This window comes from Lynx canadensis, chromosome C1, assembly GCF_007474595.2.
Source record: "Lynx canadensis isolate LIC74 chromosome C1, mLynCan4.pri.v2, whole genome shotgun sequence".
In the NCBI taxonomy this organism is placed as follows: domain Eukaryota; kingdom Metazoa; phylum Chordata; class Mammalia; order Carnivora; family Felidae; genus Lynx; species Lynx canadensis.
In genome coordinates, this window is record NC_044310.1 from 21,457,404 (window position 1) to 21,469,568 (window position 12,165).

The 12,165-nt window shown below is 53.2% G+C and overlaps 1 protein-coding gene across 14 annotated transcripts in view; it reads left to right on the top strand.

The window, feature by feature from the left end:
- Positions 1-607: 607 nt before the first annotated feature.
- EPB41 (erythrocyte membrane protein band 4.1) overlaps positions 608-12,165 on the top strand; it is a 200,956-nt gene continuing 189,398 nt past the window's right edge. For 3 of the 14 annotated variants that reach the window (XM_030327993.1, XM_030327994.1, XM_032594236.1), the window contains exons 1-2: positions 706-759; positions 5,630-5,685. In XM_030327993.1, the coding sequence (XP_030183853.1) occupies positions 5,663-5,685 (23 nt within the window). In that variant the 5' untranslated portion in view covers positions 706-759; positions 5,630-5,662. Of the gene's footprint in view, positions 760-5,629; positions 5,686-12,165 lie in introns of all 14 variants that reach the window. The other 11 variants (XM_030327995.1, XM_030327996.1, XM_030327998.1 and 8 more) reach the window with 10 other exon arrangements.

A 12,165-nucleotide genomic window follows, 5' to 3' on the forward strand; every position in this document is an offset into this window, starting at 1 on the left:
ACGTAAGCCCCTCCCAGTGCTGATGGGATGGACCATAAGGAGGGCGAAAGTCTCTGACAAGAGTGGAAAGATGAAAGGATGAAAGGAACAGGAAACCCCATATATATATGGCACCTATTCTGTGCCAAACGTGTGCTTGGCACTTAACGTATACCGCCAATGCTCAGAAAAGTATTGTAAGATTTATAGTTGAGGAAACTCAGATTCAGAGAAGTGACTTGCTCAAGGTCACACAGGGCTAAATGGTGGGACAGGTGATCGAGGTGAGACTCCCCAGGGTCACTTCCCTAGGTTTCCTACCACCAACTCCCTTCCTACCACCCTTCCAGCCCTTAGGTTAGGAGCAGCATCACGTGACAAATTGCATCATACTTCTGCCGTATGACATCAGACACCACACCACCCAATCCAGGAGCTCCCTACTCAGTCCTCCCCTGAGCCTTCGGATCAACCCGGGGCCGCTCAAGAGCTCGGCGTCCGGGTCAGGCCGCACCTGCAGCCCCAGCCCTTTCCCGGTTGCGACGACGCTCCTACTTCTCGGCACCGTCCGCTCCGCCGCCCCGCCGATTGGCAGTTGCTTGAGCCAATCAGAAGGTCTCCCGGGTCGGGGGCGGGGCCTCACTCCAGAGTTGCCCTGTCAGTGCAGGTGGAGGCCCCCGGCGGGGCAAAGTGGCAGGAACCTCTTAAAGGGCGAGAGCGGCGGAGAGCGAGAACGCGGCCCGGCCCGGCCCGGCCAGGTCCCCGCCCCGTCCGGCCCAGGTGAGCCTGGACCGTCTGGGGACGATCCTGGGTCCCCGGGAGGGACGGGGTGACGGACAGATGAACCCACTCTCAAGGGCCCGGGACGCCCCGGTAGGGGCGAGACTAGGGTCTAAGGGTCAGGGGAGAGGGTCTCTAGGAGTCCTGGCTTACAAGGTCCGAACTGGGGGTCCACAGGGGTCTGGAAGTCTCCAAGTTCAGGGTGCGGGGAGGGGCGCGGGCGAGAGGAGAGGGGGGTCCGGGGGTGGACGCTTGCCGCTGGCGGTCCCAGGCAGTGCCGGCCTCTCTGGCGCGGGGGTCCCGGCTTAGGTCCGCGCGGGCGGGTGTCTGCAGACTGCTGCGGCCCCAGGTGCCCCCCCCCCAGCCCCGCCCTGTCCGGCCCGCATGCTCCTGCCGGGCCCGCCGCAGCGCTGGCCGGAGCGGGAGGGCGGGCGGCGCGCAGCGGGAGGGGGCCCCCAGGGCCTGGAGCCCCGCGCCTGGCCCCTTACGTAACTGACTTCGGGTTTCCGGACTGAGGGACCCGAGAGCTGGGGCGCCTGCTCTGCCTACCACGGTGGCCCTCCCGTCACCGCCCCGGCCCACACGCTCCCTTCCAGGCTTGGTCTCGGGGACTTTCCTCTGTCTCTGGTCTCCCCAGTCTCTCTATCGCTCTCAGATTCCTGCTTGCTCTCATCCCCCGATTCATTGTGTCCCTCATCTCTCCTCTGTCTGTGTTCCTGTCCCTGTTCTCAGTCTTTCCCCGGGAGTTTTCTCGTCCTAACCTATACTTTCCGGCAGACCCCACTTTTGGGGTAAAACAAGAGTTCTCCCCTCTGGCAAATTGGAGGCGGGGACTTGTCCAGACCGACCTCAGCCCTAGCTTGCCCCAGAAGGGGGGAAGGGTAGGACTATTCCGGTAGGGTTGGGGCGGGGGGTTATTTCAAGGCCCACAGTGTCCCCTGGCGTGGCAGTGGCTGAATGTGACCCCTCAAGTTCCCGGACTAGGGCTGAAGGCAGCCCTTTTTCTGCTTCTAGAGCCTTTTCCTCCAGAAGGAGAAGGTTTGGGGAATGTCTGGCCGGGTTTGGTGCTGAGGGCAGCTGGGAGTCCCTGTGAGAACCGGCTGGTGTCAGGTCTGGGTCACACCTTCAGCTACTGAAGGGGAGAGGGAGGGGCCAGAGCACTGGCACAGAGCCCCTGAGGTTTTAGCAAGCTCCCTACCTTCACCCCAGTTACAGGCTTGGGCAGGAGGCTAGGGGTGGGGAGGGGATCAACAGGAGGAGGTCAGAGGACTTTTGCATGGGGGTAGGGAGAGGGTGGAGTTTGGGGTGACAGACTCTGAGGTCTGAGGAGCATGTACTGGGTTCACCCCCTGCCTTCAAGGCCCTTCTGAGTGCCAGTGAGGCAGACACCTCAGAAATAACTCCTGTACCCTGCTGCTGTTGTGTAAACAAGGTGCTAGAGCAGCCATGAGGTGGGAAATGATTAATTCTGACTAGCACTGTGGAGGGAGAGACTTTGCAGAGAGACGTGGAAGGTTTGGGAAGACGGGGATCCAGAAGCTTTAGGGAGCAGAGAGGTGGAAGGAAAGGTGACATCTGGTGCCCTGTAGGCTTTGCATGCAGCAGAACTGCGTTTAAATCTTGGCCCTGCCACTTTGCTGTGTGACCTTGCATGAATCACTTCACTTCTCTGAGTCCCAGGTTCTTCCTTCTCCAATAATCCAGACCTTACAGGCATTAGCAGCAGAATCAACTGAGGTAATAAGTGTGCAGTGACCAGAACGATAGCTGGTCTGGGAGTCGGCCAGTGGGGTGTTTTAAGAGTGGAGTGGGGAGGTCCTGAGGTTTCCTCTGTGTATTAGGAGGCAGGGCCTGCCCAGGCCCAGCAATGTGCGGTGCAGGTGGAGCACCTGCTTGTGGGGCGAAGAGGCACCACACCCATCTGTCTCTTGATCAGCCCATCCTTGCACTGCCTAGACTAGGCTGGCCTCCCTCTTGTAGGTTGCAGGTGCCAAGAGAAGCTCCCAGGGCTCCCAGGCTGCCCCACCTGCTAGGCCAGTGGGGGTGGGGCCCCCGGCAGGCCAGGGCCAGCACCCCCTCTGCAGAGTGGACCCTGGCCAGGAGCCTGGCTGGCTGTGCTGGGCAGGAACACCCCAGTCTGGCTGGGAAGATGCTGACGCTGTACAGGCCTCTGGAGGCCCAGAGCTCTGCTGGCTGGGGTTGCGCCCAGCTGATGGGACCCTGGCTGCAGGGTGAGACAGAGGCCAGGGTGGGAGTGAGGAAGGGAGATGCAAGGAGACACCTCTGGAGGGGGAGCCTGAGCAGAATTTCTCTGTGGAACCGAAGAGGAACTGCGTGGGTTTGTCCCTAAGCCCTTCCTGAGCACCACATATGGGTCTGCTAGCCACAGAGCTAAACAGGATACCCACAAAGGGCTCGCCACAAAGGTCATGGTGGCCTGAGATTTGTTGGGGGCTTGCAGAATGGGTCTTTATGATCGTTCCCTGGTGAGGGTGGGGCTTTCAGATTTTTCTTGGGTCCTGGGATTCTGATGTTTATTAGAGGGGGCAGGATTCTATTCCTATATAGTCTGTGGGCCCATTTTTTCTCCCTGGGTCTCAGTTTCTCTTTGTGTGAAATGAGAAGGGGAGATGAGCTTAGAGCCTCAAAGGGTCTTGCAGCACCCATTATTATAGCCTCCAGGACATGCTTTGGGGCTTACTCCACCCCACAGGAGGGGGAGGCGAAAGAATGGGGCAAGGGCAAGGTAGAGTGTGATGGGCCTTCATGTCCTGTTCTTGGCCTGTGTTCTCTAATCATAATTAGAGCCACATTTACTATCCACAGCACTCTGTGCTAAGCCTTTAATATGCAGCATTAGCTAATATCCTTACAACCCCATGAGGGAATAGGTATTATTCCTATTTCTTAGGAGTTTAAGGAGGTGAATCTACTTAACCAGAGTCACACAGCTGGGAAGTGGCTGGCCTGGGATTTAAATCTAGGTTTGTCTGACTCCAAAGCTCAGACTCAACTGAAAGGGGAGGCCACCACCTGGAAGGTACCAAGGCTCACATGATGCCTAGACTTTACCTCTGGAACCTGTCTGACTCTTTCTAGGTGTGCTCAGAGCTCTGGGATATTTAGGCTGGGGAACTGGGGGCCAGGCTGTGCAGGTGCCCACCAGGCCCAGTGTGGGGGGGAGAAGAGCAGAAGGTGCAAGCTGCAGGTCAGGACCCTACCCAAGGTTTCCTCAGAGGGCCAGCCGCACCCGACTACTGCCAAGGTATAAGAGCTGGGCACCGAAAGGCTACCTTGGATATGTGGCCCACCTTTGGACTTCCATTTCTCCATCTGTAAAACATGGATTTTAGTAGTTGAGTGCAGACATTCCTTGGCCCATGGGTTTGCGGCTGGAGTTGGTGATGGGGTAAAAGGTTAGAGGCAGGGTCAGAGTAGCAGCGGCTGAGCCTGTGGAAGAAGAGTTGGGGTCAGGAACAGCTTGGATCCTGGGCTATTTGTAAGTATTTCAGATGAAGGGACTGATGCAGGAGAGGTTCCAAGTCTTGTGTGGGGCTGTGCACTGGGGGGAAAACACAAGGGGAGACCTGGAGAACAAAATCCAGGCAGATGCCTGTTGGAATCCTGGCTCGACCACTTACCTAGGTTTGGAGATATGAAGTGACACACCCAAGAGAGAGGAGTACCTTCCCTTCATTGTCCTCATCTGTAAAATGGGAATAGGAATAATTTTGCCTTGGTCCACTTCCTGGGTCATTGTGAAGGTCAAAGGAGATGAGGTATTTGTAGCATTAGGTGAGAATGCGGGTTATTTTTCAGTCCAGAGTTGCAGTTCTGGGTTGCGTTTGTGGGGAGAGGGCACTTCTGACAGCCTCTGCTGAGATGCTGTACCCTGGGGATGTGCTAGAGAACAGCCCTAAGAATACCACCACCATTTATCGTCTGGTTACCATGTGCCAGGCACTGGGCCCAGAGCTTCACCTCTATTGTCTCTTTTAATCTGTACATTGTCAGGTAGGTGGTGGTCTGGCCCACACTAGGTCCCTCCAAAACCCATGCCTCCAGCTCCCTGTAATGACAGTAGCTAACAGTTATGAACAGTGTACTGTGTGCCAAGCATTGTGCAAAGTATTTTTTATATATTAAGTCATTTAATCCTTACAACTGCCCTGGAGGTGGGCATTAATGCAATCAATCCCCATTTTACAGAGAAAAAATTGAGGCACAGAGAAGCTGAACCCTCATATCACAAAGTTAGTGAGTGAGGGCCAGGGTTTGAACCCGGGGTTCTTTTTTAAGTTTATTTACTTACTTTGAGGGAGACAGAGCAAGTGCAAGTGGGGGAGGGGTAGAGAGAGAGAGGGAAAGGGAGACAGAGGATCCAGAGAGCCTGGTGTGGGGCTTGAACTCACAAACCGTGAGATCATGACCTGAAGTCAGATACTTAACTGACTGAGCCACCCAGGTGACCCCCAGCCTGGGTTCTTAAATTTCCTCCTTGAAGCACTCACACAGTTGTAATCCATTCGTAAATTACATGATCTCCTTCTCACTGAACCATAGGCTCCATGAGGGCAGCAGCCATGTCTGTTTTCATCCTGTATCCCCAACACCTAGGTGTTGAGTTAATATTTGTCTAGAGGGATCTTGCTGCCTCCAGTGGGCTGGGTCCTAGGAGGAGCTCTGGGTGCAATATCAGATTATCAGATTGCTGACTAACAGGGTACCTGCCCTAGCAGAACCCCAGAGGCAGATACAGAGGCAGAGGCAGGATCTCCCCCTGCTCAGGATGAAGAGGGGCCCCAAAGAGCTTATCGGGTGGTTGTGCCTGTGTCTCATTTCTGTCCTTTGCTTCCATGTGCCCCTGCGGTGATGGCTCCACGACTTCTCCCTGACGGGCTGTATGACCCCGACGGCTGCTGCTGGGTGAGTACTGGTTTGGCTAAATGACTGCCTCTGGGGCTTGATTCTAATGCATGTCCTGTAGCTCGGAGGCCACTGGGAGGTGTAAAGGGAGCCCAGCAGTAGGGGTGGAGGAACTGAGGGAGGGCATTCTGTGAAGTTTGGGTCCTACCACAACCAGCTGACTTCTCTCCAGATGCTTAACACACCGGCTGATTTTTGAGACACGTAACACAATGCAAAGGTCTTAGGGGCCAGACTGGTCAGGAATAGAATCCTCATTCTGCACCTGGTAGCTGGGTGGCTCTTTGCATGTCAGTTTCATGTCTGTAAAATGGGAATCTCAGTGTCTACCTGACACAGTATGTTTGTTCTTTTCTTTATGTAAGACCCCTGAGGGCAGGGATTTTTGTTTATCTATTCACTGTTATATCTCCAGCATCCAGGGTATAATGGCATGTAGTATGTACTCAATGAATATTTCTGAACGAATGAGCATATTTATTCATTCACTGTCACTATGCCCCATCAATGTGCTTTGTATTGGATTAAATGGCTAATGGATATAAAATGACCAACATCAAAGGGGCTCAGTGAAATGTGTTCTGTCTTTGCTCACTAGACTGTGAGTTCCTTCAGGGCCAGGGCTCGGTTAAGTGAGCTCTGGGTCCTCTGAATTGAGGGTGGGGCCTTCAATCAGCAGAGAGAGGGCCTTCGCAGGGCCTCTGCTTAGAACTGGGGAGAGAGGGACAGAACCTCTAGGTGTCATCAGAAGAGAGGGGCAGCTGGGAAGGTCTGGGGCTGAAGGAGGGAGGGGTGAGGAGGGGCTCTGCCCCCCAGTACTGCCACTAACCTTGCTGTGTGACAGTGGACAAGCCATTGACTTCTTTGTCTTGGAGACCTCGTCTGCAACATGCATATCATAACACTTCCCCCACATGGGTGTGGGAAGGAGCCGGTGAGAAGTGCCCAGTACAGGGCCCTGTTTGGTAATTATTGGTTTCCACCCAGTCCTGAGCTCTTTCTGGGAGGGGGCTAAGTAAAGTATACCTTTATTTACCTCCATTCTACTATTTTAACTTCCCACCCAGCCGGGACTAGAATCTAGGAGTCAGGAGCCCCAGACTCTCAAGCAGTCTGGCCAGGGCCTGGGCTAAGGGCTGGGCTCTACCCAGTGTGAAAGTAGGTCCCATTCTTTTGCTGTGTGACTTGATTCAGTAACCTACCTTCTCTGGGCCTTGGTTGCCTCACCTACAAAAGAGGGTTAATAAAGAACACTTCCCTGGAAGAATTATTTAATGAGCGAATGGGTGGATCAGGCATTATTATCACTATTACTTTTGGGTCGGGCTGAGGAGGCTCCAAGGGAGGGCCCTGGAGAATTACATCCCATCTTGGCCTTGGGATCCTGGGAGTCTCTAGTCATCATATGTATTATTGCCTTCAGATGTTTCTCATATGCTAGGTGGGTTGTTATATGCTATTTCAGATGCATTATCTCATCTGGTCCTCCTGGCAATCCAGGCATTATGGTCCCTGCTTTGCAGATGTGGGAACCGGTACTGAGTAAATCAAGTGAGTTACCCAGACTCACATAGTTATTTAGGGGTAAACCTGGAGCTCAGACCCAAGTCTGTTCAACCCAAGGCCCAAATTCTTAAGGGAGCAGGGACTATGCCTGATTCTTCTCTATCTCCAGTGCTCAGCACAGGGCTGGTGAGGGCTACAGGACTGTTTGCTGAACGCACAAGCACATGCACACACAGTGTACCCCACCCAGGCCGGTGCTGTAAGAGTTTTGAAGAGAGGAGACACCAGAAAGCAGGAGAAGGCCAGATAGCATAGTGGTTGAGAGTCAAACAGATCTGGCTTTGCATTCCACATCTATTGCTTACCAGTGTGACCTTGAGCAAGACATTTAACCTCTTGGAATCTCAGTTTCCTTATCTATAAAATGGGGATAATAAAAGAACCTGTGTACCTCCTAGAGTCCTTGTGAGGATTAAATAATGCAATGAGGTACATGCTGAGCAATGTAATTATTATTATAGTTATAGCTTTGGGTGTTATTTTAGGATTACAAAGATATCCCTCTTGGGATAGTGGAGATGAGGTCTGGGAGGGGCCTGCTGGGGACAGGCAGGTAGCAACCTAGTCTGACAGGTTCTGAAAGACACCAGTGGGTGAAGGGAGGGAAGAGGCCTCTTGGAAGTAAGGACACACCTCTCTTTCCTACCCGTCTGCTTTCATTCGTACGCACTTTGTGCCAGGCCCTGTGGCAGGCATGGGGCACAGAGATCAATCTGTGTGGTCTCTGCCTCCTCGCCCTGTCCTAGCTCAGAGTCTAGCTGGGGAGAAAGACACAGAACTACCAACTCCACCTTTGACTGATGCACCGAAATGTGAACCGTGAATATCTTTTCAGGCAAAGACCAGGAGAAAGGGCATTCCTAGTGGAAGGAACTGTTTTGCCAAGGTACAGAGTCATGACCTGCCCTTGTGGGAATGCAGCTAGATGGACAGGCTCAGGAGAGTTAGGGGGATTTGTCCCAGAGGCAGTGGGGAGCCATCAGATATGAAGCCGGGGAACAACATGATCAGGCTCATATTTGGGGAGGGTCGCTTGATTCGGAGGACTAGTGGGAGAGGAGAGGCAGGGGCAACTCTCCAGATGAGGGACGCTGAAATGGGGCCTGGGACTGAGCTATGGGATGGGGAGCACGTCTGTTTAGGAGGCCGAGCCAGCAGGATGTGATAACGGACTGCGGTGGGCAGGCAGGAGAGGAAGGAGGTGGGGTCTGTGGGGCGGATGGGGCCTGCCGGGGTCTCTGGCTAAGGGACATACCCAGGAAGACGAGTCCGAGAGGGGTTGGGGGATAAAGCCACTTGTCTGCTTTTTGTCACCCTCTGCGTCGGTTCCTGCAGGCAGCAGTTATGTCTTAGCTGGACACTCGGGCAAGACCTCTGGCCACCAGGGCCCATGTCCCCCACTCCTGCCTTGGGGCCCCTTGTGGTGACCCTGGCTGGTCTGGCAGGGATGAGGGAGCTCTTTGGGGTGGGGGCCAGGCAGGGACCTGTGTGGTGCAGAGAAGGCCTGGCTTCCGGCTCTACCAGTGTCACGTCACTGAATGTCTGCGTGACCTCTGGAAGTCACTCCCTCTCTCTTGCCCTCCTTTTCTGAGCCTTGAGAGAGAAGACAAGAAAACCTGTTTTGCCTGACTCAAAGATTCAGTGATAAAACGCACTTAGAGGCAACAAACACTTACTGAGCACTGACTGTGTGCAGGGTTCTTAGGGGCACAAAGATGACTCAGGTGGGGTTCCTGCCACTCTGGGTGCTTGAAGCACTTCTGCGTGAGCTCAGGTGAGTGGGTGGTTAACTCCTTCTAGGCATTGGGTAGTTGAGCTGGGATTTGAAGGGTAAGCAAGAGCTCTCTAGGCGGGCAGTGGAGAGAACAATTTTGTAAGCATAGGGAACATCATGTGTGAGGGCTTAAAGCCATGTAATGTGCTCAGGGCACGTTTGTACCATAGTTTGGTATGGCCGGAACAGAAAGGGAGAGGCGATGCTGTGACAGGAGTTGAGGCTGGGCAGGGGAGCAGGGCCCAGATCATACAGGGCTTTGGGGACAGTCACTTTGGAGGTGATCACCCTCGTAACTGCCGGCTCTCCTGAGACTGCTAGGGCCCTTTCCACCCTGCTCCCCCTATCCCCCCATCTCACCCCCACCCCAGTCAATCCCAGTGGCTGCCTCTCATGGGAGTCAACAACCTGGGTTCTCTGCCAGCTCTGCTGCTTATGAGCTATATGGCCGACCTTCAGTCACCTGCCCTCTCTGCACCTCAGTTTTTACCTCAGTAAAAGGGACAGCAGGCCCTCCTCACGTGGAGGGGCAGTGGTTTCAATGAGATAATCCTCACCAATGGCCTTGCACAGTGTCTCCCTGTACTGGGCACCCATGAAAAGGAGCTCCAGTTCAGCCATCATTATTTGGATTCCTCAATCTCCTTGGTCCTGCCCACTTGCTTCCCTCCCCCCCCCCCCCCCCCACTTTCCTGGCAGCTGGCTGTGGTCAACAAAGGGAGGAAAGGATTAAGAAACAAGCCTAAATCTCTTGAGGGGTCCTGGCCCACTGCCGAGCTCGCCCCCTCCTGCCCCTCGCCCCCCTTGGCCCCAGGCCCAAGGACTCTCAGTCTTGAGGCCTGGGCTCTCCCCAACTCCCCATCTCAGGGGCCCCTTCCTGGCTGGAGGCCAAAGCCAGCAGTAGCCTTGAAACAGGGACAAATATTTTGAAAATCTGTGGCTTTATTTTTTCCCCCTGGAAGATGATCCCCCGGCCCTTTTTTTGGGGGTGATGGGAAGGAGAGTAAGTGTGATGTCCTGTATCTGTGGGAGGCCCCATAGTCTGGGCAGAACTGGATCCCTGAGCCCCCTGCATTTTATAATAAAGGCTTCTGAGCAAGTCCTTTTTGGTATACATGCAAGAGCCTCAAATCAGAGAGGGTGGTAGATGGTGCAGGGTCACACAGCAGGAACCCAGGTCTCCGGGCCCTTGTGGCACTACCCTATGAATGAGTGTGATGAGGTGACCTTGGCTGTCACTTCACCTTTCTGAGCCTCAGTTTCCTCTGCTGTAAAACGGGGCTGATTTTACTGTGAGGATTAACAACAATGTAGATAAAGCACTCAGTTCAGTCCTGAGCACTATGAGGCTTCAGTGGTTGGTGCGAAGTATTAATGCTGTTATAAATGCTGTCCAGAACCTTCTTCTGTCCTGTTTCTTCCCAGTCTAGGGACTTGAAGTATTTGACACAGTTTCTGGTTGAACAAATGACACCCAGTAAATTGGTTTCAAAGCCAGAGGCTCAGGATCTTTTACCCTCCTCCCCCGTTCCCCCCTCTTCTGGTTGGCTGGAACACTCTAGCCTCACCCTCGGCCTGGTTTTGGCCCCTGCCCCCAGCCCACCTCTGCCCTCTTGGCGCCAAGCCTGCACTGTCTCTCTTCCAGGAGCCGCACGGGGACAGTTTCCTTTCTGCAGCCGCCACTGGTTAATGCCACTGCAAGCACTTTGGGAAGGCAGAGTAGGAAGGGTCCTGCATTACCCAGGCCAAGGCTGAGGGGGCAGGGGTGGAGTGTAAGCTCCCTGCAACCATTCTCAAGGAGCTAGGACAAGATTTCTTCAGAGGCAGGGAAACAGGCAGGCACAGGAAAGAAAACCTGGTCCACAGCCCCCATGTGGTGGAGTAGGAGGGAGGCCAGATGGGGGGGCGGGGGGGGGGGGGCTGGAGGGCTGCGCCCCTCCCTAGCTCTTCACCTGCCCTTGCTGAGCCTCTGTTTTCTGGTTTATAAAAGGAAGGGGATGGATTGATGTCAGAGGTTTCTACTAATATTATAGGATTAAAAGAAGGGATTTGGGAGCAGACAGACCTCGGTTTAAATCCCAGCTTCACCACTTACCAGCTGTGGGACCTCTAGTGAGTTCTACCTCACTGAGCTTTATAGTTTTCTTACTAATAAAATGAGAAAAATATTAGCACCTTCTCTTAAGATTACCTAAGGGGGGCTGAATTAGGTAATTCAGGTAAAATACTCAGTCCATAGCTAGCACATTGGAATTATTGTTGTTGTTATTCTATGATTAGCAGAGACAAGAAGGCCAGTCAGCAAGCAGTTCATTGGAAGGGCATGACTTGAGAAATTAATTTGTTCATTCTTTAATTAACTCGACAAATACTTAGGATTTGCATGGGCAAGACATAGAGAAGAGAAGCAGGGAGGCACCAACAGGCTGGGGCCAAACAGACCTGCCTATTCTAGCTGTGGGATGTGGATCAGTTACTTCTCTTCTTTGGGTCTTGCTCCCTCATCTGTGAGATGGTGATCTTACCTCCAGAGTTGTCCTAAGGCTTAAGAGAGTTCAGGTACACAGTGGGTGATTAGTCTGTGTATGGTTCCTTTCTTCTCCCAGCCCTGTTAATGACTGGATCTATGATCTCAGGCAAGTCCTTGAATATACCAGGCACACTTCCACCCCAGGGCCTTTGCACTTGCTATTCACTCAGTCTGGAACTCTCTCCCTCCAAATACTTTCATGACTTGCTCTCTCATGTCCTTAATTTTTTTGTTTATTTTTATCTTTTTAAATGTTTATTTATTTTTGAGAAAGCATGAGTGGGAGAGGGCAAAGAGAGAGGGAAGAGAGGATCCGAAGTGGGCTCCATGCTGTCAGCAGCAAGCTGGACGTGGGGCTTGACCTCAACGAACTGTGAGATCATGATCTGAGCTGAAGTTGGCGCTCAACCGACTGAGCCACCCAGGTGCCCCTTTAATTTTTTTGCCCCTTTAAGAAGGTTTAAATGTCACCTTCTTAGAAAGGACCTTCCTATCGTATTTAAAATGGTAACACCCTTTCCTACCACAACACGAACATTCTCTATCTTCCCTCCAGGCCTACTTTTTTCTCTCCATAGCACTTATCATCCTTTGACATACTATATTTTAT